Below are 26604 nucleotides of genomic sequence, written 5' to 3' on the forward strand. Positions count from 1 at the left end.
ATTGAGTACTTTTTTTTGATTCAAGAGTAATGAGCTGCAGCTATTTTCCAAGACAACAGGAACAAATGTAACATTTTATTGCCCATTGTTTCCTGGAAACTCTTAAACTGTGACTACATGCTTTCATTTTAGTAATATCTGTACTCAAAGTATAAGCAGTTATGTGCAGAGGGTAATGGAATTAGAATTTAAACCAATGTGTTCTTGCCTGACAAATCTCAATTGGTGACACCAATAGCTTTCCCAATCCAATCAGGGTGCTAGAAGGATGCTGTGATAAAAATATTGCATTAAAACAGGTCCCCTTTTCTTTCAAAACATTTTAATTATATTTGTAATTCCCTGAGCCTCAGAATGATTTTAGGTAGTCAAATGATTTTCCATATATTATTTATTTATTAATGCATTGATTTAATGATCTATGGATCTATGTCATTTAATGTAATAAAGTTGTTTGTCCTTTCAGTCCTTTGTTTTCTGTTTGGCTGGGATGTAGGGAAGTACAGTTTGGGTGCTCTTATCTGCCACAGTTTGCGTACTGCTATTCCGTAGCACTTTTTTCCGGGTGCCTGGGTTTGAACCATGTTTAGCTGCTGCTGCTTCATCTTGGGAGGAAGGGGTGTGACAGTTGAGGAGAGTCTGGGTGGCGGAGGCCAGTGGCGAGGCTGCTGGGTGGCTCTGCTCGCTGTCCGTCTCTGCTGTGGGCCCGCACTCTGGCTCTTCCTCGTCATCATCGCAGCAGAGGGCGTGGTAGAGGATTTTATCACTGAAGCGAACCCGCTCGCGGGTCCCAGGTGTCCTTGAGGAGTTTTTGTGGCTGTGAGTGGAGGCCTCCTCGCTGGAAGAATCTGGTGTGACAACCAAAGGCCCATTCGTGATAATACCTCCGTTCATCTGCGCATAAGCTGCCTGCTCTGCACTCGCCGTCGTCATTGCCTCGGCAGCCGGCTTCTCCGCAGCCATTGGGGGCGGGGTCTCCAGGAAGTTGCAGAATTCCCAGCTTTCAGAGAGCACATCCGGGGTGAGGAAGTCTAGCCTCCCGAACGCGTCTCCGAGCCCCCTCTCGCTGCTGGACGTGCTGCTCACAGTGGCTACCGTCCAGTCATCTGGCTCCAGTTCGAAATCAAAGTCCGATGTCAGCTTGTCTATTTGCCCCACCACCTGAGAGGAGAGAAGGAGAGTTATAATCAAAGTCGTATTAGTCATGTGTCTTATACAACTCCAGGTACAAAACTTGGTGACACTGGATCTGAAGGGCCATCAGAAGGTGCCAAGTGGTCTACTGTATGAAAATCAAGGTTAATCACTGGCAGGTTCAATATCAGCTGATTAAGTAAAAGGAAGAATTAATACCGCAGCCAGCAATTCTGCATTGCACACTGATAATGGGGTGCAGAGGGGACAGATATATTAACATCTCTTGCATAGCACTAAAGGGGTGTTTAGGGGTACCAAGACAGTATTAAATATGTAAAATGCAGAATACAATACCCATCTCCTTTCATTTTGCTTTTTTTTAATGAACAAAATTCAAAGGACACACATCATTTCTGAGTTGGTTTGTACATTGAAATGTTGCATAATACAGGTAGAAAAAGCGATAAGATCCAGAGGGACACCAAGACTTTAGTAAGCAAGCAAGGGGGCTGATTGGGATGAAAGGGGCCACAGGATTATATCTAAGTCCTTGAGTCTGATTGAAATCTGTCTGATTGTAAAAAGACTCTCATTTTGATAGATTCACCTGCAGATTATTCACACTGCCTGGGGTCATGTCTAATCTGATCTGGAATTCAGAAGAAGTGAGGTAACTGTGTTTGGATATATTTACTGTAAGTCCCAATGTCAGATTATTTAAACTCCCTGTTGACAGGCTCAAAGGCTAGTCTGTTTAGGTTTCAGATCAGGTAGGATTCCTTTTGTCTCTGCCTGTAGAAAGCTAGGGCTGAGGGGGTATTCTGAACTGGTAGCACTGAGCATTGATGAATCTCATTCACAATATCTCTGATGAGGTAATGAAGACACAGGGGTTATTCATGTCTTAAAATTCCTTAAGATGTCATATCTCAAGGAGGTCTTCATGCTTCAGGGCACAGCACATACACAATGGCATTCACACTAAATTTGTACAACAACACACAAATAAAATCCAATGACTTCCACACTAGACTTAATAGGTAAAAGGCTGAAATTGCACAGTGTAGAATCAAAGCATTTACAGCTGTATATTGCAGTTAAACATTGCATATTTCTCTATAGTATAGGAAAGAGAACTCCACTCAACACTGCATAGTGATCTAGTAGTATAGGAAAGATAACTTCACTGAAAACAGCAGACATGCAAGCTAATCCAATGTGCATAACTAATAAGAATATATTTATCCATTTTTAATTTTTTTTATGTAAAAACTATTTCAGTGGTTAGACCTTCTGTAATGTTTCTTTACTGAATAAGTTATAGCACACCAAGCACACACACACATGCTGTACCAGTTGCACATGAAACATTCAGTACGGATGCCAGACGTCATACGGACTGAGCAAAGAAGAAACAGTACACAAGATAAATACAGGACAATTGCTTTACGGTAAAACAATCTAAAACTTTTAAATGAAATTGTGGATGAACAAGTAATACTTCTGAGTGGCTGCAGTACTTTTATAGAACGAATATAATGGAGTACTAAGTAGCAATTGTGTTGTACTTTTGGAAAAAGTACTGTACAGTACACAATGAGGTAAAAGTTTTATTCAGTAAGGATAACTTTTGAGATTTTATTTATTTATTTTTTGGTAGAAAATTAAAAACAGCGTTTTATAGTTATGGTATCACAGCACTGTGACTTGCTTGGGTTTGATTCTCAGCTTGTCTTACGTGGTGGGCAGTGTTTTGATTGGATTGCTCTCTCAGTCCGAGGAGGTAAACGCAGAGCATGGCAAATACTACAAAGAGAGGCAGCTTTACATGCCCTGTCTTCACACAGACTACAAAGATAGGCAGCTTAAATGCATCTGGCATCACACAGACTACAAAGAGAGGGAGCTTCACATGCACCTGGCATCACACAGACTACAAAGAGAGGGAGCTTCACATGCACATGGCTTCATCGGTAGCTGACAGTGACTTAAGGATGAGGGGGTTACCTCTTTAGTCCAATGCTTGCTTGACATTTGATAATGGATTTTCTTGTTAATCAAATAATCATATTTTCTGGTGTACTGAGAATTTACTGAAATTTGGCAGTCTATAATAAAGCATAACAGTATACATTTGGGAGTGTTGCCAGTATTCAACTCACTGTATTCAATTAGAGAAAACAAAATAAAAACATGTCTGTTGAGAAAGAGCAAATCCTGTTGAGGAACAAAACAGCATGGGAACCTGTGGCTCTCCAAACACTAAAAATGATTCAGGCTAAAAGCAAGCAATGACACTAATGAGAAATCAATATCACTGGGTCCAATGTCTGTAGTTTGCCTCAACATCGTCAATGAAATATTAATGTCCTATTGTGATAGAGAAAGAATTGATGTTGCAAATCTCCCTCCCAACGAGAAATGACGATGTGTAAGGACAGTGGTATGCTGCCTCCTAGATGGACCGCATTGATGGTAGGTGGAAACCAAAAGATAACCATATTAGGAGGGGCGAGTTGTTGCAAGTACCCAGAATGACGCCATTGCAAGCAGCTATGGGACGGCCCTCTATTGGAGAAACAATGGCGACGGGTTGTTTGCAGGGAGGAGTGTATGGGTACAAAGGGGAAGCAGCTATGTCGGTACACTGCCTTGCGTTGAGAACGCAAACTACCGGCTGGAGGATTGCGTTTGTTGTGATTTGTATGTTTGTTTTGTTACGTGTTTGTTTGTTGTCTGCAGAGGAGTATGGAGCCAGCAGCTGCAGCCATGGAGCCAGCGCGCATCACTAGAGCTCTACCCTCACCACACAATACCAGCACCACCCGGCAGAATAAGAGCACACTTTTGTGCATGGGATTATTGTGGAGTGTTGCGTTTTTTATTTGGGACTGCAAACCAGCCGTGTTCCCCCCAATACCATTGCTGGTAGAGAGGTGGTTCTTTTTGTTCTTTTATAAAAAGCACAGACATTTTTGGGGAAAAGAACTGTTTGGACATTGTTTTATTCACCACACCACTTGCACAGTTCACAGTTGGTGACCAGAAGTAGGATCCAGGATGGACGCGGCCACATTGGGAGCGATGTTGGAGGCACAGGAGCGAAGACACCAGGAGGGGATGGCGACCATGATGGAAAGGACGCATGCCATGTTCCTGGAAGCCAATCAGGGGAGGGAACCAGTGACTGAACCAATGGTGCCCTTTCCCATGGTAAGGGTAGTTAAAATGTCACTGGAGGATGATCCCGCGGCCTATTTGGTAGCCTTTGAGAGGCAGGCAACTGCAGCACAGTGGCCTCTGGAGTGGTGGGCTACCCAGCTGGGACCCAATTTGATCAGGGAAGCCCAGGCAGCCTACCAAGCCCTGACTAATGAAGACGCCCTCGACTATGACCAGAGGAAGAAGGCCATTCTCCAGCGACTAGATATCACGGAGGGGACACACTGTCACCCGTTCCGTGAATACCAACGACCCCCAACGGCACCAACAACGCTGAAAAGATTACAGAGCTCATAGTGATTGAGCAGTTCATAAAGGTGGTGGGGGCAGACACCCAGAAGTGGGTCAGCCGCCACCGTCCCACCATGCTGAACGCAGCGGTCAGATTGGCTGAAGGGTTCAAGGATGCCCTGCCCACCCCTCCAGTGGTTACTACATCTGCCCCTGCCTCCAACAAGCCCCGACCGGCGGGACCACCACAACGCCTTACTGCCACTACCCAAGGACCAGCACTACAACGTCACACCATGGGCGGCCTCCCTCCAACTCAATGGAGATCAAGGGCGACCCCCAACTTGGTAAGAGCAGAGCACCCCTCCGCACTGTTGACCCGGCAGTGGGACACGCAGCACGCAGGCTCCGTGGACACCCTTTCACCCCACTTGTTACTGGTGCCATGAGGTTGGCCACCTCGCCAGGAATTGCCCGGCGGCTATGGAATGTTGTGTGACCTCCCATTGTGTCCTGACAGCACCAGGTAAGTCCAGGGGTAATGATTGGGAGGGGCCATGTATTTTTAATGTACGGGTTGGTGATGCAAGTACCCATGCATTAGTGGACTCAGGATGTGGGCAAACTTTAATTAGAAAAGCTCTATTGGCAGGGGTGCCTTGGTGGTCATGTGGGGTTTTGGTCACTTCCTGTATCCATGGGGATAACAAGGACTACCCCTCACTAAATTAGATTTGACGATTGGATGTCATACCTGCCGCGTAATTGTGGCTGTGGCTGAAAAGTTGCCATATCTAGTTATTTTGGGCTGAGACTGGCCACATTTTGATACTATGATTAATAAAATGGTAAAGCCGGTCTCCGATAAGACCTTGGGAGCAGTGGGGGAAACTATTGGGGATATTTTTGCGCTGCACACTGATTTGTTCCATTCCCAATTTCGCCCAAGAAAAACAAAAAGAGAGTGAAGGGTTGAAAAATGAGAAGGAATGTTAATGAAACAAGGCTGGGGTTTGGTGGGGGAAACTTCAGAATCAGTCAAATGTAAGGGAAAGGGGATCGGGACTCAGTGTGATCTGCAGGGGTAGGTTAATGAAGCCCCCAGTGCTAAAGCTACTTTAGCGCCGCTCGATATCTCGAAATTCTGGGACCGAGATGTGGACCTAGCGTTAGATCAAAAGAACGGCCCTTCGCTGGCACACATCTGGGGGCAGGTTCGGTCTATCGAGGGGAAGGATGTAGAGGATGACCGGCCGCTAACATATCCTCACCACATTATTGTCGGGCACTTACTGTATAGAGTATCCCAAACCAAGAGCACAAGTAAGATTGTAACACAATTGCTCGTTCCCCAGTCTTTTCGATGTGAGATCATGAGGTTGGCTCACAAGGTCCTATGTTCAGGCCATTTAGGTAACAATAAGACTCAGGAACGAATATTGGCTCAGTTTTATTGGATGGGAGTTTTTAGTGAGGTGACCTGATATGTAGCGGAGTGTCTGGAATGCCATCAAGTAGCGCCAGGGCGGGTTCGCCCGGCCCTGCTGGTCCCACTGCCCCTGATCTCAGTTCACTTTTGAATGAATTGCTATGGATATAGTGGGTCTATTGAGCCAGTCTGACTCTGGATATACACATATTTTACTGGTGGTGGACTACGCGACCAGATATCCAGAGATAGTACCATTGAGATCCACTAGTGCTGCAACAATTGCTCGAGAGCTAGTACATATTATAGCGAGAGTAGGGATTCCAAAAGAAATCCTCACTGATCACGGAACAAACTTTATGTCACAGTGTTTAAAAGAATTATACAAATTATTGCAAATTAAGTCCATTCGAACCTCTGTTGATCACCCGCAGATGAATGGTTTGGTGGAACTGTCAACCAAGAGCAGAAACATTGGGCTAAACTTCTCCCCTACCTGATGTTTGCAGTGAGAGAGGTGCCTCAGAGTTCGATCGAGTTCTCTCCCTTGAGCTGCTGTATGGGAGGCAACCTCAAGGTATCCTTGATCTTGTGAAAGAAGAGTGGGAGGAGCAAACAAAAACTTCCAAAAACATAGTCAAGTATGTAATTATGTTGAGAGACTGCCTGGAATTGGTTATTTGTATGGCGCAAGAAAATCTAAAATTAGCTCAGCATCGCCAGGAGCAGCAGTACAACAAACAAACACGTATCACAACAAACGCAATCCTCCACCCGGTAGTTTATGTTCTCAGCACAAGGCAGCGTACCGACGTAGCTGCTTCCCCTTTGTACCCATACACTCCTCCCTGCAAACAACCCATCACCATGGTTTCTCCAATAGAGGGCCGTCCTGCAGCTGCTTGCAATGGAGTCGTTCCGGGTACTTGCAACTACGCGCCCCTGCTAATACGGTTACCTTCCGGGTTCCACCTACCATGAAGGCGGTCCATCTAGGAGGCAGCGTACCACTGTCCTTACACGGCGTCCTTTCTCATTGGGAGGGAGATTTGCAACATCGATTCTTTCTCTCTCTATCACACTCAGCCTATATATATATATATATATATATATATATATATATATATACACACACACACTGTATATACACACACACACAAAATGTTCTTTAAGGTGGAGTTGACCACCAGACACAATATGAATCAATATATAAATACATATTTATTACTTGTCATGATGCACGTGCAGCAACATATGAAATTCATAAAATAAGAGAAAAGCTATAAGCAGGTGTATGTTAATAAACTATAAACACAAAAAACTATGTCTTACTTAATGGTAAGAGCTGACAATTCTGAAAAAGATGGGAAATTGTCAGGTAAGGCCACCTGTACCCTTACCTGACCCATGTTCTGACAAGGCTTTGCAGCACACACTACTTAACTTGTATAGTAGGTGGATTCACTTCAGAAAACATGTGTAGTCACCACTGGGCAGGTCAGGCCGGTATTGTTTATACAGCAGTTTATTGCACAGAATGGGAAGTGAAAGGTTGATTCGGTGGGTTTGTTTTTAAATAGTGTTATGTTGTTCTTACTTAGTTGTATTATGTGTATAATTTTCGTTGTCTTTGCACCTTCGGAATCTAGTGTTCCGGGAGCTTTTTGGTGATAAAAAGAAGGTTCTGGGTCGGAACGGGTTAATGACAGCGCATTGTTAATCAGTTCTGATTGGTAGTATATTCTCCTCACATGTGCTTAACTTTCTATGCTGCTTTTTAATGCAATTGAATTAATTAAAGTCTCATTCTTGGCTGTTCCATCTCATCCCCCCCCCCCCAGAAAATATAAGCTTGTCATATTTTAACATCTTGTCTTGGAACTTCATGCTGTGCCTGCCTGCAGAGTCACAAAATCACTGGAAGGAAAAGTCAAAGAAACCAAAAAGTGAGCACAGTGAAAAGAAAAACCGCCTGCTGTCTGTTTACACAGAAAACAGTATTTATTAACCAGCCCCACAACAATTAGCGACAATTTTCCAATCCACCAAATAACAACCAAGCATCACACTGTGACTGTAAAACTATACAGGGGGAGTAACAAGGTAAAACTGTATAGGGGGAGTGACAGCGTAAAACTGTACAGGTAGAGTTCAGTGACAGGGTAAAACTGTACAGGGGGAGTGACAGGGTAAAACTGTACAGGGGGAGTGACAGGATAAAACTGTACAGGGGGAGTGACAGGGTAAAACTGTACAGGGGGAGTGACAGGGTAAAACTGTACAGGGGGAGTGACAGGGTAAAACTGTACAGGGGGAGTGACAGGGTAAAACTGTACAGGGGGAGTGACAGGGTAAAACTGTACAGGGGGGTGACAGGGTAAAACCGTAGAGGGGGAGTGACAGAGTAACTCTGTACAGGGGGAGTGACAGGGTAAAACTGTAGAGAGGGATTGACAGGGTAAAACTGTACAGGGGGAGTGAAAGGGTAAAACTGTACAGGGGGAGTGACAGAGTAAAATCCTGTACAGTATGAATAATGCGTAAAAGCCATCCGTGAAGAATAAAATCAATTTTACTTCCAGTTAGGCTAGACCTCCAATCAAATGAACCCATCTTCACATGTATGGTTGGACTGTAAAATTGGAGAAGTTAAAAACATGTATCCTTAGAGGTATACTAATTCCAGTAAATCTTGTGTAATGCATGACCATATTTTTATAGATCCCACATCATTAGATTATGAACTAGATTTAATGAATGTGCCGCCTTGTACTTCCATTGGTGCATATCCGCCGAGACATTGAAAACATTAGAGTCACAATTAAAACAGTGTCAAAGTGTGACGCTTCTGAGAGTCTCAGTTATTGTAAAACATTCAAAAGTAACCTAACTCTTCAATGAACAATGCCTAACATGCTTTCAATGTCACTATGTTCCTCCATGTGACCTTGAATAGAATGGGCTCTCTATGGCTTTTGTTTGCACAGTCTTAAGGCACAGGAAGGGAAACTAATGAGTTTATGAATTGCTCTTCTTATTCTAAGTGGGCAATGAAGAGCATTCTGGGTGTACATTGTTACAATTCTGAAGATGTTTATATCAAAGCTGACTCAGGATCTGGAGAATCACATTTTAGTATTGTTTTAATTGTTAAATTTAAACTTTTTTTTATACAGATTTTATAGTTATCAATTCTGTGAAAAAAATTCATTGAATGTCAATTAAAGAATGGCATTACAAAACTATGTTTTAATTGGTGGAGAGTGAAGTTACCAGATAACACCATGTAACAATTCTTTTTTTTTTTTTTTTTTTTTTTTTTGTTCCTGGGTAGTAAGTGTTATTTCCTAATTGTTTATGCCTCAAAAGTATAGAAAATGGCTATTATTCCCCACAAACTTTGCTTTTGTGACCAGGACAGTGATATTTCAAAATATCACTATTTCCAATGGGAAAACGGGCAAATGTGTGTCTTTTCGTTCACATAGTCAGAAAAAAACAACATATGAATCCAAATTAACATGTATTTATACTAAAGTAATACAAAAATGACTACAAAAGATTTAGAAGTGAGTAGTTTTTCGAGATTTACGATTATACTGTAAATACAGTAAATACAGTATAATTGTAAATCTCGAAAAACTACTTACTTCTAAATCTTTAGTAGTCATCTTTGTATTACTTTAGTATAAATACATGTTAATTTTGATTCACTAGGTGAACCATCTCGTCATGTAATGATTTCAGCAACATTCCACACGATACTGCTATGGCACTACAAGTTGTCAGGACACCGTTTTCGTGGCCCGGTACAGTAATCCTTCCTCCATTACTAATCGGCTCCATTCTCTTAGGATCAGGGGTTCATCTGGGTGCTTCAATTTCACATATTCAAGTGGAGTGGCCCTCCACACTCCGCCCAAAACAGGATCATTCCTCTGAACCGCCTGTATTTCAGTCTTGTTCCACTGATGGAGACCGCTCATCTCCAATGAAAGAGGGCATGCAAGAGTTCTTCTGGACAATGCATCCACATCAATATTGCTCTTTCCCAGCCAATACTGCAAGCTGAAATTGTAGGTGGCAAGGAAAGCAAGCCACGTATGACCCATGGCATTCAGCTTTGATGAGGTCAACACATAAGTGAGTGGATTATGTTCTGTACAAACCAGAAAATGGCCCTGTATAGATAATCATGGAACTTATCGACTACCGCCCATTTTAGTGCGAAGAACTCTAACTGGTGAACGGGGTACCTCTTCTCATTATTGGATAACTTTTGACTGGCGAAAGCCACCGGGCGTAAGCCCTCGTGATGCTCCTGGTAAAGCATAGCTCCTAGACCATCCAAACTGGCATCCACATGCAAGGTGTAGGAGTTTTCTCTATCAGCAAAAGCCAAGATGGGGGCATTCATTAGACAGTGGATGATGTTCTGAAAAGCCACATCACATTGGTCATCCCATCGGCTAACAAAAGGTTTGGATACTTTAAAATACCGGTGTTCCGGATTACTCTTTGTACTCTTTGGTACTCTCCTTCAGTGCTGGTGGATACCCTTTTGTTAAATCAGTTAGGGGCTTTACAATGGTGGAGTAATTATTGATGAATCTCCTATAGTATCCACAGAACCCCAGAAATGATCGCAGAGATTTTAAATCAGTGGGCTTCTCCCAATTGGCCACTGCTTCCACTTTATCTGGATCAGAGCTATACCTTGCTCTGAAACGATATGCCCGACATTTCATAGAGGTTTGACAAAACTGACATTTATCCAATGACAGTTTTAGACCATACTCTTCCAGTCGATCCAATACCTTCAACAGCCAGGCTTCATGTTCCACTAAGGTTCTCCCAAACACTGTTAGGTCATCAAGATATACTAAGACCTGCAATAAGTTCATGTCACAAACCACCTTCTCCACAAGATGTTGGAAAGTGGCAGGAGCCTCCGTTATGCCTTATGGCATTCTCTCAAACTGGTAGAATCCTAGGGGGCAGATGAAAGCAGTTTTCTCTTTGTCCTCTTCCCTCATAGCTATCTGATAGTAGCCACTCCTCAGGTCCAGCACCGAAAAACATTTACTCCCAGATAAGCTAGTCAGAGCTTCATCGATCTGAGGCAGTGTATATTGATTGGGCACAGTCCTTTTGTTCAGTGTACAATAATTAATACACATTCTGACTGAGCCATTTTTCTTCCTGGCAACCACAATTGGCAAGGCCTATGAGATCCAGGATTCTGAAATAATGCTGACATGAAACAGCTCTTGCAAATGGTTCCGTATGTCCTCAATATTGGTCATGGCCAAGCGCCTAGAACGGTCCCTGAAAAGGTGGGGGTCAGTCAAACGGATGTGGTGTTCAACTTCCTTGTCCAGCCTCACATCCCACTAATGAGTGCAAAAAACATTTGCCCTCTCTGCAATCTTCCTACGAAGGCGGGCTTTTGCTACTTCGGGTATGGGGAATTCCCAAAGTTAAACAGTGCTGGGTCTATGCCTCGTGCATTCCTATCCTGATGCCTTGGTATTGTCACCGTAAGATAACTTCCTTCCGAGACTCATTCTTCACTCTAATTGAGACACTATCAGACAAGAGGGAACAGGCAGGTAGCACCCCCATCTGGACAAGTAAGCTACCGGGTAGAGTCCCTCCCAGGGCCGGTTCAATCACCAAGATCTCACTCTTGGTTCTGACAACTAGGGAGACATGGCACTGAACATCACATTCAGTCCCCGGGGTTATCTTCCGGGGCCCTGGCCCCGCCCACATGGCTGAGCCCTGGTGCTCGTCAGTCTTCTGTGTTCTCTTTGACTGTTTCTGCTGGCAAAAGGCTCTATAAAACAAGGGATGGATATTCAGTATCTCAACATAGTTAGGTTCAATAGCTTCTTCACAGAGCTGCCCTAAACAGCCAAACAAACTGGCATTAGTGCCTATAATAACAGGTACATGCTCCTGACTCTTGATGTCCGGACACACTAGTGCCATTACTGTGATTTGTTGTCTGGTTCCAATAGCTTCCTTAGAAAACTCTATCTCCACTACTATATACCCTCCATAGGGGTAACTTGAGTTGCTCAGTCCCCAAATGGCCAATCCCTCGAACCAGGTATAGTGGTAGGTGCCCTAAATAATTCTGGTACCATCCTTCAAGGATGAAGGTGATCTGGGAACCACTGTCTAATAACGCTGAGCCTAGTCTTCGATTCACTTTGACATATTACTCATGGCGGCCCCACTAAACCTTCTGGGATCTGAGGTTTTGAAGTACCCTCTGGCTTAACAATTAAACTGGAGCATTGTAGGTTGGGAAGTCCAGTATGCTCCTTCACTTGCCTCCCCGATTGTTTCCCTGCTTCTTGGTCACCCCAGTTAGCCTCCGGATCACTCGCTCTGAATCTGCAGTGTTCTCACATTTGGCGGCAATGTGCCCATCCTCACCACATCGGTACTAAAAGAACAAGCTGCTCTCTACTAATCTGTGTCGACCCCCTGCTAAGGGAGCATTGCTTGTCTGAGCCTTCTTTATGGGTATGTGCGCTACCTTCACTTTGTCAGTAACTGGAGCCATCGTAAGAGCGGCTATAGCCTATTGAAGCTCCCGGATGGTTTCGTACCTCCCCATCATCAGCTCTAGTTTCCACTAAAGCAGGGGCTATCCTTGTTTTTTCAGGCTCTATCTCCTCTTTTGGGGGGTTGGGGTGAGTGAGCAAAGAAATCATCCCCTGCTGCAGATCCCAGATTTGTCCTGCAGACCCTGTACAACTGTAGCGTTCAGACTGGGGGCTGTTGTGGTTCGGAGTGCATGGGGGCTGTTGTGGTTCGGAGTGGCCTCCTGAAGCTCCTTTTCATCCCTGATTTCCTTAAGTAGTGTCAAATAGGAGGGAGGGGTTTCCTTTCCTTCATGTAGGTGGAGATGGATCATCATCAGATCGGACTGAGGGGCCCCTCGGATCAACTGCTCCTCTCTCATACAGTCCATAAGGCTTGCTTCTGCTCCTCCTTTTCAGATTGCTTAGCACAATCGTCTGTCAATTCGCATTAGAAACTCTGACAACCTCTCTTTGGGGAATTGACGCGTAGAGCGGAAATGGAAATACAAATTCTCACCGCTCTCCAAGCACCCAAAAGTGTCTTCTATTGACTTTAAATAATCTTGCGGTGTGGCCTCGGGGTTGGAGTCTGGCACTGCCTGAATTACTTTCAATGCCGGCCCTTTCAAGCTCTCTCCTACACGCTTGCGCTTCTCTCTGTCAGTGCAATCTGCTGGGCCTGGTCCATCCAGTGATCTAACGACTCCTCTCCTGCTGGGGTAGAGAGGGTGCCAGAAAATATCCTCAGCCTCTTATATGAACTGCCATATATGAGGGGTTTCATCACTTCTTCTAGCACCTCACCCATAGCACGGATAACTGTATCCGCATTTGACAGGGATGGATCATCAATGGTACATAGCTTACTGACATCAAGGAGCGTCTTCCCCTCTGCTTGCAATAAACTAGCTAGCTTAGCTTCAAAATCCCTGCTTTCGCTAACTGCTGGGGGTGGAGGAACTCTCCGAGCAAACACCATGGCCCAGGGCTTGGCCCCTTCTGCTGGCAGTACCTCAGACGGAACCCTCTGTAGGTCTATGGGTTGGCTACACTCACATAATACCATTGAACCACCATGGCCCAGGGCATGGCCCCTTCTGCTGGCAGTACCTCAGATGGAACCCTCTGCAGGTCTATGGGTTGGCTACACTCACATAATACCATTGAACTGCTACTGCTTGAGTGAAAAGTTTTTCCTTTCTCTCTCCCCAATACTTTGATGGAATGTAATGCCGCTAGAATGTAATCATTATTAACATTCTCATGGACATTAGTAACCAACACAGCATGTGTAGTCTCTAACTTTTCGCCTCTACACCACTTATCAGACGGGTCTGGTTGATGTCACTTGCCATCATATAGCTCTTGATTCTAGGTGATGTGGGTGTCAATTTGACCACTGTTGGACAAGATGGGAAAGGTCCCAGTGATGCCTCCAATGAAACACCTATCCGGATCAGTGTTAATAAAGGCCAGCAAATAGTTAGCTAGACCCCCTTTTACTCACCAGTAACTGGTGCTCCTGGGTTCTTGTGAACAATCATGAAGATAACTTCAGTTCCCCCAACTCAGTGGTATCACAATAGGATATTTCTAACTGCTGATGTCTCCACCTTGGTATGGGGCTGCAATACTACATGCCCTTCTAAGAAATAGTAACTGTATACTCTCAGTTGAATACCCCACGTAGGACAATGATAATGAGTTAACCACATAGAATTCTATTGGACTATACAAGGCAGTCAGATACAGATTTATGTTGGATAATGGTAACACAATATTAAGTGCAAGCAGGTACCAGCAAATGGAATACCTTCATAGACATATATCTTACATGCACCCCCAGAATAGCAATAGTAATAATAACAACAGGCAACATTAATGGTCTTATAGAGTTTGCATCAAAGTAATCATATTAGTTGTATCTGAAATCCAATACATACATGAACTACACATGCATTATATCTATGAACCCTCTTATTTATGTCATCAGAAACAAACATTTTCTGCCCAGGCTTGTAAAACAAGAAAAACAAAACAAGAACAACCCTAACAGTGCACTGAGGGTAAGGAACTAGGAGTTAGTGTTGCAGGCCTGAATCGTGGCTGCTGTGCGGTGTGGCTGGAAAATGCCCCTTCAGCTTATTCGGCCCTCTGACAGCCTTATTATACACATGGTAGCAATACTATCTAGGCTAACTAAACGGTAAAAGACATTTCCATGGGTATAAACACGGTACTCACACCTCTCAGTATATCCGTGTCTCCCTATGCGAAATGCGTCTCCCTCTGTTAATGGCGGATCCTTCACATTTACTTGGCACTAAACAGGATTCCAAGCAGCTATGTTCAGTGAGCATTACTGTCGCGGCTGCCTTTCATAATGTCAGTCTCTGATCAATCCTCACACGCATCAATGTATTTGGTAAAAACTGAGATCTTAATATATACAGCTGACGTGTATAGACTGTAATAGTAATGAGGTACGCAGTATACAAACTGTGCTCTATTTAGTTTCATTTATATTCATACTCCGAGTAGATGTCTCATGTACGTACACAGATAACCCTGTCACTAGTATTTATTAGTCGGGAAACTAATACTTGCTTTTCGTATTTTTAATTCTGGCTGAATCCAAAATCTATCCATCTCTTCTCACAACTCTTTCTCACCACTCTCCTCGTGCAGTCTGTCCCACACCCCGCCCCTCTCTCCTTTTATTGGTCCTCCAGCTGGCTGTCTTTTTTTTTTTTCTCTGAGGTGATAGATAGCGTACTGCAGCTCTGTCTATGTGATTTCTTGTCTACTAAGTTATATATAATATATATTATGTCTATATATATATATAGCTAGATTATATATATATATATATATATATATATATATACTATATAATATATATATATATATAATCCTAATATATAGGATTCAAATTTTTGCATTAACACGTGTGTGTGTGTGTGTGTGTGTGTGTGTGTATATGTATATATATATATATATATATATATATATATATATATATATATATATATATATATATATATATATATATATATATTTATACACACACACACACACATACACACAGAGGTCGTGTTAATGCAAAATTTTGCATCCTAGATTAATCCATTGGACGGGAAAAAAAATAATTCTGCGTTCATGGGACGCACAGATTGAAAGGAACACAGACGTGCACATTCGTGGTAATCTCTTACACTGCAGCAAAATGACTAAGATGCTAAAAACTCCCTGTAGACCACATTGTGTTTGAACATTCATATACATCCCAGCCTGAGAAAAGACTAACGGGGGGGGTGGGGTTGTTTCTAGTCTGGCAAAGCCTAGCTAGCTTCATTGCTTCAGCACAGGCTGGGAGAGAACTGGTGATAGCTCAGACCTTTGCTTTGTGTTTGCACCGGGGAAACCAAAATCAATGAATCTACCACAGAGCATCAAGACCTGGGTCCTGAAAAAAGAGAATTCAATCAGTACAGAATACATTAAAGGAAAATGAAGGAAATTCTAGATGATTTCATTAGGGAGAATTATGCTTCCCTTGGTGGTACAACTGAGCCAAAATGTGGCAGGCTGTCTGTGTTTTGGGATCGACAGACTGCCATCTCCATCCTGTCAGCACACTATGAGTGTGTGGGTATGCAGCTGTTTAAAACTACCATGAACCTCTTGTAAGCATGAGGCACCCAGTGGGTGCAATCAATAGGCTGTGGGTGTCTCAGCATTAAAGGGACTGCATTTTTTTAAATCAAGTTACATTTCTTATCTGTTTTAATATTCTTTTAATGTGTGTTTTGTACAATTCTTGTGTTGTTAATAATGATATAATTATTTATGAGTGCTGGGATGAACATATTTTAATGGTCTAACATTTAAATTAATATCTGAATATTCTTTAATTTAGAATTAGCTGGAAAACAAAAGTATAATTCATAACATATTACAGTAGAAAATCTCTTAGGAGTAAACTAAATGCGGTGCCCTATTGTATTTACTATTAATGAAAAGAGAAAAACACTCTTCTGTATAGTAGCATGTGTGATATCTTTTTGATGCAGTCATTTATAAATTCTGTTTTATCTATGAATACGAACAGGGTCATTTGTGCCACTGAATACACTTCAAACATGGTTTGTTTGAATATTCTAATATGTGACAGCCTCTGAAAAGACTCCTAAGCTGAATGTCTGAATTCAATTAGAAATAGCTATTCGGGGTCTGCACCCTGTGCAACTTTGTGTTAATGAATGGAGCATCTTTACACAAACCCCATTTCAGAGGGGTCACGTATTACAGCTGCACACTGCTAGTGGTCATTTCGAATAACACATCAGGAATTTCAGTATTTAGGTCTTTTCTAAAGTAAGTTTTCCTGGAATATTAGAAATCACGGTAACAATTGATTGAAGCAGAAACAACCATAGAGAATGTCTACAAATACATATAATTGGATATTTACCAGGTAAGAAATAAAACATGAACATTTTAAATATGTAAATATTCTGTAGGCACCTTTGACTGGAGGCATGGTGGTGTAGTTTAACTGGAGCTACCTTCATGTGTATCTATTGTAATAGCAAATTCTAATTGGTCAAGCGTAATATTAACCAGGCACCAATTACCTGGAATTACAGAGTAATAAGTATGGTAATTATGTGTAAATGTATAATGGCTAAGTATTTGTTAGGCTAGGGGTAGGCAATACAAGGAATAATACACAATGATAGAGAATATTTTACAAGAACCGTAATTACTGGTAATAATCGCCTGATTGCCACTATTTATTTTAGGATTTTGGTGAATAATGTAGTACATACTTCAATATTTTGGATGCAGTCATTTTAACTTCATTAAAAAGTTACTGTGTAAGTGACAGTCAATAACTGGTTTTACATTTAGCACTAATCTTGCACGACATGATGTTTCTTATCTTAGGTAAGGTGATCCAAGATTAGGGCTAATCAGGAAAGCAGCTGTATGTTATTTGAATATGAGTTACATATAGTCTGGTATTTTAGGCAGGGGTTTTGTTGGCAAAAATGATAGTCTGTATATTTTATCCCTTATGTTTCCTTATAAAAGTTTTCCATAGTAATAACGCATAGTGAAGCCTACAGTAAATAAGCACTGTAAAGCCAAGAGAGGTATGGTAAAGAATAATTTAAAACATGGTAAGTCATGATAAACTATGCTAAATACCAAATTACTGTAACCCTTTTAAGGAATGTCACTATTACAGTAATATTAACATTACATAGCTGTCTTGTTTTTTGTATCTATACTCCCTGAACCCTCACCCACAATCTGGAGCGGCTGAGAAAACAAAGAGGTGATCTGTCTGCTTCTCAACACAAAGACTGGGAGGATAGTAGGCAGGATGCTGATGTCATTACTACAGTGATAGGTACTGCGGGTTAGAGGAGATTAGTCTTTTAGGTTGAGCCAATCCATAATTAGAAAACAATCAATCAACTGGAATACATGCTAGAACATATGGGTCAGGGAGAAGAACTGCATTGGTACTGCCTGCTATTTTATAATATTGTTACAATATTGTTTTCTCAGTTTGGTAATCCTGTTAAAAGAGGGTTATATTTTAAACAAAGGTTTTGAATATCACATTTAACCCACATTCATGATTTAAAAAAATCCAGTTTTAAAATATTAATAATTTAACTGGTGATGAAGGTGCTTGCTTGTAATGTGTGAGGTCATCCATAGTGATGAAGGTGCTTGCTTGCAATGTGTGAGGTCATGCATAGTGGTGAAGGTGCTTGCTTGCAATGTGTGAGGTCATGCATAGTGGTGAAGGTGCTTGCTTGTAATGTGTGAGGTCAGGCATAGTGGCGAAGGTGCTTGCAAGCAATGTGTGAGGTCATGCATAGTAGTGAAGGTGCTTGCAAGCAATGTGTTAGGTCACGCATAGTGGTGAAGGTGCTTGCTTGCAATGTGTGAGGTCATGCATAGTGGTGAAGGTGCTTGCTTGTAATGTGTGAGGTCAGGCATAGTGACGAAGGTGCTTGCTTGCAATGTGTGAAGTCATGCATAGTGGTGAATGTGCTTGCTTGCAATGTGTGAGGTCATGCATAGTGGTGAAGGTGCTTGCTTGCAATGTGTGAGGTCATGCATAGTGGTGAAGGTGCTTGCTTGCAATGTGTGAGGTCATGCATAGTGGTGAAGGTGCTTGCTTGCAATGTGTGAGGTCATGCATAGTGGTGAAGGTGCTTGCTTGCAATGTGTGAGGTCATGCATAGTGGTGAAGGTGCTTGCTTGCAATGTGTGAGGTCATGCATAGTGGTGAAGGTGCTTGCTTGCAATGTGTGAGGTCATGCATAGTGGTGAAGGTGCTTCCTTGCAATGTGTGAGGTCATGCATAGTGGTGAAGGTGCTTCCTTGTACTGTGTGAGGTCATGCATAGTGGTGAAGGTGCTTTCTTGTACTGTGTGAGGTCATGCATAGTGGCGAAGGTGCTTGCTTACAATGTTCGAGATCAAAAGTTTGCACCCAGTCTAATACATGTTACCAAGCAGGTTTCAATTTGATATCAAATTTGTAATTATCATATATAGAGTGAGTCATTTACACTCACTTGGAGACATTTTTAAAATATCACACTGGAAAGTAAGTTAGGTTATACATAAGAAAGTTTACAAACGAGAGGAGGCCATTCTGCCCATCTTGCTCGTTTGGTTGTTAGTAGCTTATTGATCCCAGAATCTCATCAAGCAGCTTCTTGAAGGATCCCAGGGTGTCAGTTTCAACAACATTACTGGGGAGTTGATTCAAGACCCTCACGATTCTCTGTGTAAAAAATGTACCTCCTATTTTCTGTTCTGAATGCCCCTCTGTCTAATTTCCATTTGTGACCCCTGGTCCTTGTTTCTTTTTTCAGGCCGAAAAAGTCCCTTGGGTCGACATTGTCAATAATTTTTAGTATTTTTAATGCTTGAATTACGTCACCGCGTAGACTTATTTTTTCAAGACTGAACAGATTCAATTCTTTTAGCCTGTCTGCATATGACATGCCTTTTAAACCCGGAATCATTCTGGTCGCTCTTCTTTGCACTCTTTCTAGAGCAGCAATATCTTTTTTATAGCGAGGTGACCAGAACTGAACACAATATTCAAGATGAGGTCTTACTAATGCATTGTACAGTTTTAACATTACTTCCCTTGATTTAAATTCAACATTTTTCACAATGTATCCGAGCATCTTGTTAGCCTTTTTTATAGCTTCCCCACATTGTCTAGATGAAGACATTTCTGAGTCAACAAAAACTCCTAGGTCTTTTTCATAGATTCCTTCTCCAATTTCAGTATCTCCCATATGATATTTATAATGCACATTTTTATTTCCTGCATGCAGTACCTTACACTTTTCTCTATTAAATGTCATTTGAAATGTGTCTGCCTAGTTCTGGATCTTGTCTAGATCATTTTGAATGACCTTTGCTGCTACAACAGTGTTTGCCACTCCTCCTACTTTTGTGTCGTCTGCAAATTTATCATGTTTGCTTACTATACCAGAATCTAAATCATTAATGTAGATTAGGAATAGCAGAGGAAATAATACTGATCCCTGTGGTACTCCACTGGTTACCACACTCCATTCTGAGGTTTTTCCTCTAATCAGTACTTTCTGTTTTCTACATGTTAACCACTCCCTAATCCATGTACATGTGTTTCCTTGAATCCCTACCGCATTCAGTTTGAGAATTAATCTTTTGTGCGGCACTTTGTCAAAAGCTTTCTGGAAATCTAGATAAACCACGTCATATGCTTTGCAATTATCCATTATCGATGTTGCATCCTCAAAAAAATCAAGCAAGTTAGTTAGACACGATCTCCCTTTCCTAAAACCATGTTGACTGTCTCCCAGGACCCTGTTACCATATAGGTAATTTTCCATTTTGGATCTTATTATAGTTTCCATAAGTTTGCATATAATAGAAGTCAGGCTTACTGGTCTGTAGTTACTTGGTTCAGTTTTGTTTCCCTTTTTGTGGATCGGTATTACATTTGCAATTTTCCAGTCCGTCGGTACCATCCCTATGTCAAGAGATTGTTGCATGATCTTGGTTAGCGGTTTGTAAATAACTTCTTTCATTTCTTTGAGTACTATTGTGAGGATCTCATCCGGCCCAGGGGATTTGTTTATTTTAAGAGCTCCTAGTCCCTTTAACACTTCTGCCTCGGTTATTCTAAAGTTATTTAAAACTGGATAGGAACTGGATGACGTGGGGCATGTTGTCAGTATCCTCCTTTGTAAAAACTTGTGAAAAGTAATAATTTAATATATTTGCTATTTTTTTCTTCATCTACGATTTTGCCATTTGTATCTCTTAGAAATTTAACCTCCTCTTTGAATGTTTTCTTGCTGTTGTAATATTGGAAAAACATTTTAGAATTGGTTTTAGCCCCCTTAGCAATGTTCATTTCTATTTCTCTCAGCCTTTCTAACTTCCTTTTTGACTTGCATTTGCAGTTCTGTGTACTCTTTCTGTGTACTTTCTTTTTGGTCCATTTTTAATGCTCTGTAAAGTGCCTTTTTTTGCTGAATATTTTTTTAATTGATCTATTAAACCATTTTGGCCATTTAGTTTTACATTTAGATTTGTCTACTTTAGGGATGTAATTGTTTTGTGCCTCTAGTACTACATTTTTGAAGAACAGCCATCCTTTTTCTGTGGATTTTTTCTCTATTTTACTCCAATCTACTTCTGTTAGTCTCTGTGGCATACCTTCATAAAATTGTAAACCTTAGCTTGAGATCATTACTTTTGGGGTTTTAAAAAGCACTTCAAATGAGACCATGTTGTGGTCTGAGTTTGCTAGTGGTTCTCTGACCTCTGTTTTAGTTATTCTGTCTTCGTTATTTGAAAAGACTAAATCAAGGCATGCCTCCCCTCTAGTCGGTGCCTTGACAAATTGTGTTAGGAAGCAGTCATTTGTCATTTCCATCATTTTATTTCATCCGTCGTGCTCCCCACCGGGTTGAAATCCCCAATTAGTATGGCTTCTCCTTTGCTACACGCATTTCTAATGTCATTGTATAGCAGATTATTTTGCTCACCATCTGAATCTGGTGGCCTATAGCATGCTCCTATTATTATGCCCTTTGAATTTTTGTCTGTTATTCTGACCCATATTGATTCGGCTTTGCTTTCTTTCTCCAGGTTTAACATCTGGGCTTCAAGACTGTTTCTTATGTATAGCGCTACCCCTCCTCCTCTTCTGTCTGGCCTGTCTTTCCTATACAGTGTATACCCACAAATATTATATTCGTCCCCATCACTCTCAGACAACCAAGTTTCTGTAACACCTATCACATCATAGTTACTTGTTAGTGCAGTAGCTTCAAGTTCTAAAATTATGTTTCTGATACTTCTAGCATTTAGATAAATACATTTAATGGTTGTCTTACCTGAGTTGTTGTCCTTGTTTTGATGCAGTCTCCCTTCAGTTTTTTTGTTGATTTCTCCCCCCCCTTCCTTTCTAGTTTAAATGCTTCTGAACCTGCCCGAGGATCTTTTCTCCAAGTAGACTGGTTCCCTTTTTATTTAAGTGCAGTCCGTCCAGTCTATACAGATGGTCCTCGTTGTAGAATGTGGTCCAATGATCAAGATGCGTGAAGCCTTCCCGTGTGCACCACATCTTCAGCCATGTGTTTAGATTAATTATTTAATTATTTAATTTATTCCAGCTGTCCATATGGTCCTTTGCAAGGTGCCAGTAGTATACCAGAAAATACCACACTTTTGGTTTTCTCTGTTAATTTCCTTCCTAGCTCTCTGAATTTGTTTTGCAGGGATTCTGGTCTGTCTCTTCCAATGTTGTTTGTACCGATTTGGACGACTACTACCGGGTCGTCTCCTGTTCATTCTAGGAGCCTGTCCACGTTCTCAGTGATGTGCTTGACAGAGGCTCCCGGAAGGCAGCAAACTGTTGTAGTAAGGGGGTCCAAACTGCAAACTGAACTTGCCGTGTTTCTCAATATGGACGCCCCAACAATCATGACCTCCCTTCCCTTTTTGCTCTCTGGTCACCACTGTCAATGGGGTCCTGGGTGTTGTTCCTTTCGTTATCTTGTTGTTGGCTTTGCTCATCAAAATTTTGAATTGACTCAGATTTGTTGGTTGTTTTGATTTCTGGTGGTTGTGTTTGACGAAGTTTCTTTTTTTCCCTGCTTCTGCCTACCTGAACCCAGCTATTCTGACCTTCTATCTCCCTGGTGGCTTTCAGTCTGTTAGGGGTGGTGCTGACTTCCATGAATTGTGGGTGTGCCAGCTCCTCAAGATCCTGTTGCTGTCTCATTTCTTCCAGCTTCATTTCTATCATACTTACTAGTTTATGCAAGTCCTGGATCACGCGGCACTTTATGCACACTTGGTTTAGCTCCACTGGGTTTTCTCAGATTTCCCACATCATGCAAGTGTCACAGATTACTGGCTTGAAGACCATGTTGATGTTTTTTTTTTTTTAAGTTTAGTTTCTTCTCAAGTTGTCAATCTGCTTTCAAACTGCTTCTAAAGTGCTCTGCACTTTTCCACACCTGTACTTCTCCCATGCTGTAACTTCCACTCGATGTCTCTGGGAAGACTGCCTCGTTTATAGCTGCATTGTTCTGCTTTGCTGTTGGCTCCTCCCCTCCCCCCGTGTCTCAGAACGGCGTTGAATTTGAATCAGCTGTTCCGAGTTTCAGCTTGTTTGTTATCAGAAAAACACACGCGGCTGTTTGACTTTGAGCTGCTGCTGTGTTTCCCCAATGTCCTCTGTTTTCTGATTAAAGCAATTAAAGATGTAATTTCTCCTTACTGCTTCTAAACTGCTCTGCACTTTTCCATGCCTTTCCCACACTGTCGCTTCCACTCGCTATCGCTAGGAAGACAGATGATCAAATAGAGATTGTGTAACTTTTAGTCCTGCATACATGGTTATGCATGCAGTTATTTGCTAATTCAATGCATCATTTGAAAGGCTTGAGTCTCTAGATTACAAACACATGGATATGGTTTGTATACGATAGTATACAAAATGTCAGTGACATCTAACCAACTCCAGACAATGCCATCTGCATGACAGATGAGGATGGCAACTTTCAGAAGCACATTTTAACATAACATTGTAGAAAAAGAAATTCAGAAATTACTTCACTTACCACTTGTCATTTTACCAGATGGATCAACTGGACAAATCACACATTAGGCTAGTTAACATAGATTTTTAAATGAGATGCTTGCTCCATGATTGAGGGCCCCCTACCAAACATTTTCCTTAGTGAAAATGTTTTATTCAACACAATCACAGTGTGTGTATATATATATATATATATATATATATATATATACACACACACACACACACACACACACACACACACACACACACACACACACAGTGCCTTGCAAAAGTATTCAGACCCCTGAACAATTCTCTCATATTATTGAATTACAAATGGTACATTGAAAATCATTCTGTTCGATATGTTTTTTTAAAACACTAAAAATCAGAATCAATTATTGTAAGGTGACATTGGTTTTATGTTGGGAAATATTTTTAAGAAAAATAAAAAACTGAAATATCTTGCTTGCATAAGTATTCAACCCCCACACATTAATATTTGGTAGAGCCACCTTTCTCTGCAATAACAGCTTTAAGTCTTTTGGGGTAAGTATGTACCAGCTTTGCACACAGTGTCAGAGTGATTTTGGCCCATTCTTCTTGGCAGATTTGCTCTAGGTTGTTCAGGTTGGTTGGAAAACGCTTGTGGACCGCAATTTTCAAATAGCACCACAGATTCTCAATGGGATTGAGATCAGGACTTTGACTGGGCCACTGTAGGACATTCACCTTTTTGTTCTTGAGCCACTCCAGTGTTGCTTTGGCCTTGTGCTTGGGATCATTGTCCTGCTAAAAACCAGATTCTCTTGTAGTATTTTCCTGTATTTTGCTCTATCCATTCTTCCTTCAATTGTAATACCACCACCATACTTCACTGTAAGGATGGTGTGTCTTGAGGCATGGGCAGTGTTAGGTTTGCGCCACACATAGCGCTTTGAGTTTGGCCAAAAAGCTCTATCTTGGTCTCATCTGACCATAAAACCTTTTCCCACATCGCAGCTGGGCCACTCTCATGCTTTCTGGCAAACTCCATACGTGCTTTCAGATGGTACTTTTTGAGTAACGGCTTCTTTCTTGCCACCCTACCATACAGGCCAGTGTTATGCAGAGCTCTTGATATGGTTGACTGGTGCACCATTACTCCACTTCCAGACATTGAACTCTGTAGCTCCTTCAAAGTGATTGTTGGTCTCTCTGTGGCTTCTCTCACAAGTCTCCTTCTTGTTTGAGCGGACGGTTTTGAGGGACGGCCTTTTCTTGACAGTGCCTGGGTGGTGTGGTGCAGCTTCCACTTACTGATTATTGATCCAGTTGTGCTCACTGGGATATCCAAACACTTGGATATTATTTAGTACCCTTTCCCTAAACTATGCATTTGTATTACTTTATCTCTGACTTCTGTAGAATGCTCTTTGGTCTTCATTTTCCTTCGGATTCACAGCCTTACCAGTGGGGTTTTTATCCAGAAAATGTGACAGCAACTTTAATGGTTGACAGGTGGAGGCCAATGGTAAGGTAATTGTGTCCTCGTTAGGGCAATTTCTTTCATCGGTGCAAACTGGGAGCTTCCACAGCACAGGGGTTGAATACTTTTGCAGGCAAGATATTTCAGTTTTTTATTTTTCTTAAAAATATTTCAACATAAAACCAATGTCACTTTACAATAATTGATTCTGAGTTTCAGTGTTTCTTAAAAAAATATCGAACAGGACAAAATTTCAATGTACCATTTGTAATTCAGTGTGACAGGATGACAGAGTGGATTGAGGCTCAGAGACAGAGTAAAGGCAAAAAATAAAGTTATTTTATTAAATAAAATAATCAAATAAATAGGCACAAGGGCCAACAAAAAGAGGTTCTACCAGAAATAATCAAAATGAACTTACAAAACAGTCAGGTTCCAGGTCTTTCTTTTAATTCTAAACAAAAAAAAAAAAACTCTAACACAAAAGCAAACTCCAAACAAAAGAACACACCCCAAACAGAAACATGTAGTGATAACCACTCTACTCTACTGCCAGCCATGGCCTCTCCCCTGGCTTTTATCCCCTGTGGCTGGAGCCCAATTAATCAATAATTATTCAATTAGGGCTCCAGCAACATTCTCACATGTTTTTCTGGCAGGGAGAAATTTAACCCCCTCCCTGTCAGTTCCAAGCATGTTCATATAGACGGGAAGTTCCCTGTAACATATCCCCCCCCTTGTGCGTAGCACACATGGCCCCAACGGCCACCTCCCCCCTCAAGTCCCAAAGTCCTTTATCCGGAACGGCGACCCGGCTCCCTCTGGTGGCCTAGGCGGGAACGGCGGCCCGGCTCCCTCTGGATCCCTTGGCGACGCGGGACCCCCTGGCCCCTCTAGCGACGCTAAACCCTCTGGCAACGCTGGCGATGTTGTACCCTCTGGTGGCGCTGGAAATACTGGACCCCCTGGCAACGCTGGACCCTCTAGTGACGCTGGACCCCCTGGCGACGCTGGTGACGCTGAACCCTCCGGCTCTTGGAATGGTAGCTCCATCCCCCTGGGTGACGGCGGGCCAACAGCGACCCCAGACGATGGTGGACCAGCACCCCTAGGAGGAAGCACACAGAGAGTCTCTCTAGGCGATGCAGGCAGGAAGGCAACCCCAGGAGATGCGGAGCAGTTGGCCTCCTCAGGCGGTGCGGAGCAGTTGGCTTCCCCAGGCGGTGCGGAGCAGTTGGCAGTTGGCCTCCCGAGGGGTCCAGCTACCCCGTGAGGGTTGGAACGCATACCTTATGTCGATGGTGAACGAGGAGCATGCCGCTTGGCGTGTTCGATAGTGTCCGCTACCTCTCCGGGCAGACACGTCTCATCGCGGCCCGTCGACC

General features: G+C 42.2%; 1 protein-coding gene across 1 annotated transcript in view; it reads right to left on the reverse strand.

Moving 5' to 3' along the window:
- Positions 1-392: 392 nt before the first annotated feature.
- LOC121294442 (inhibitory synaptic factor 1-like) overlaps positions 393-26604 on the reverse strand; it is an 89335-nt gene continuing 63123 nt past the window's right edge. The window contains exon 2 of the mRNA XM_041218128.1: positions 393-1161. Coding sequence (XP_041074062.1) covers positions 463-1161 — 699 coding nt within the window. The 3' untranslated portion in view covers positions 393-462. The remainder of the gene's footprint in view (positions 1162-26604) is intronic.

Source organism: Polyodon spathula, chromosome 19, assembly GCF_017654505.1.
Source record: "Polyodon spathula isolate WHYD16114869_AA chromosome 19, ASM1765450v1, whole genome shotgun sequence".
Classification (NCBI taxonomy): domain Eukaryota; kingdom Metazoa; phylum Chordata; class Actinopteri; order Acipenseriformes; family Polyodontidae; genus Polyodon; species Polyodon spathula.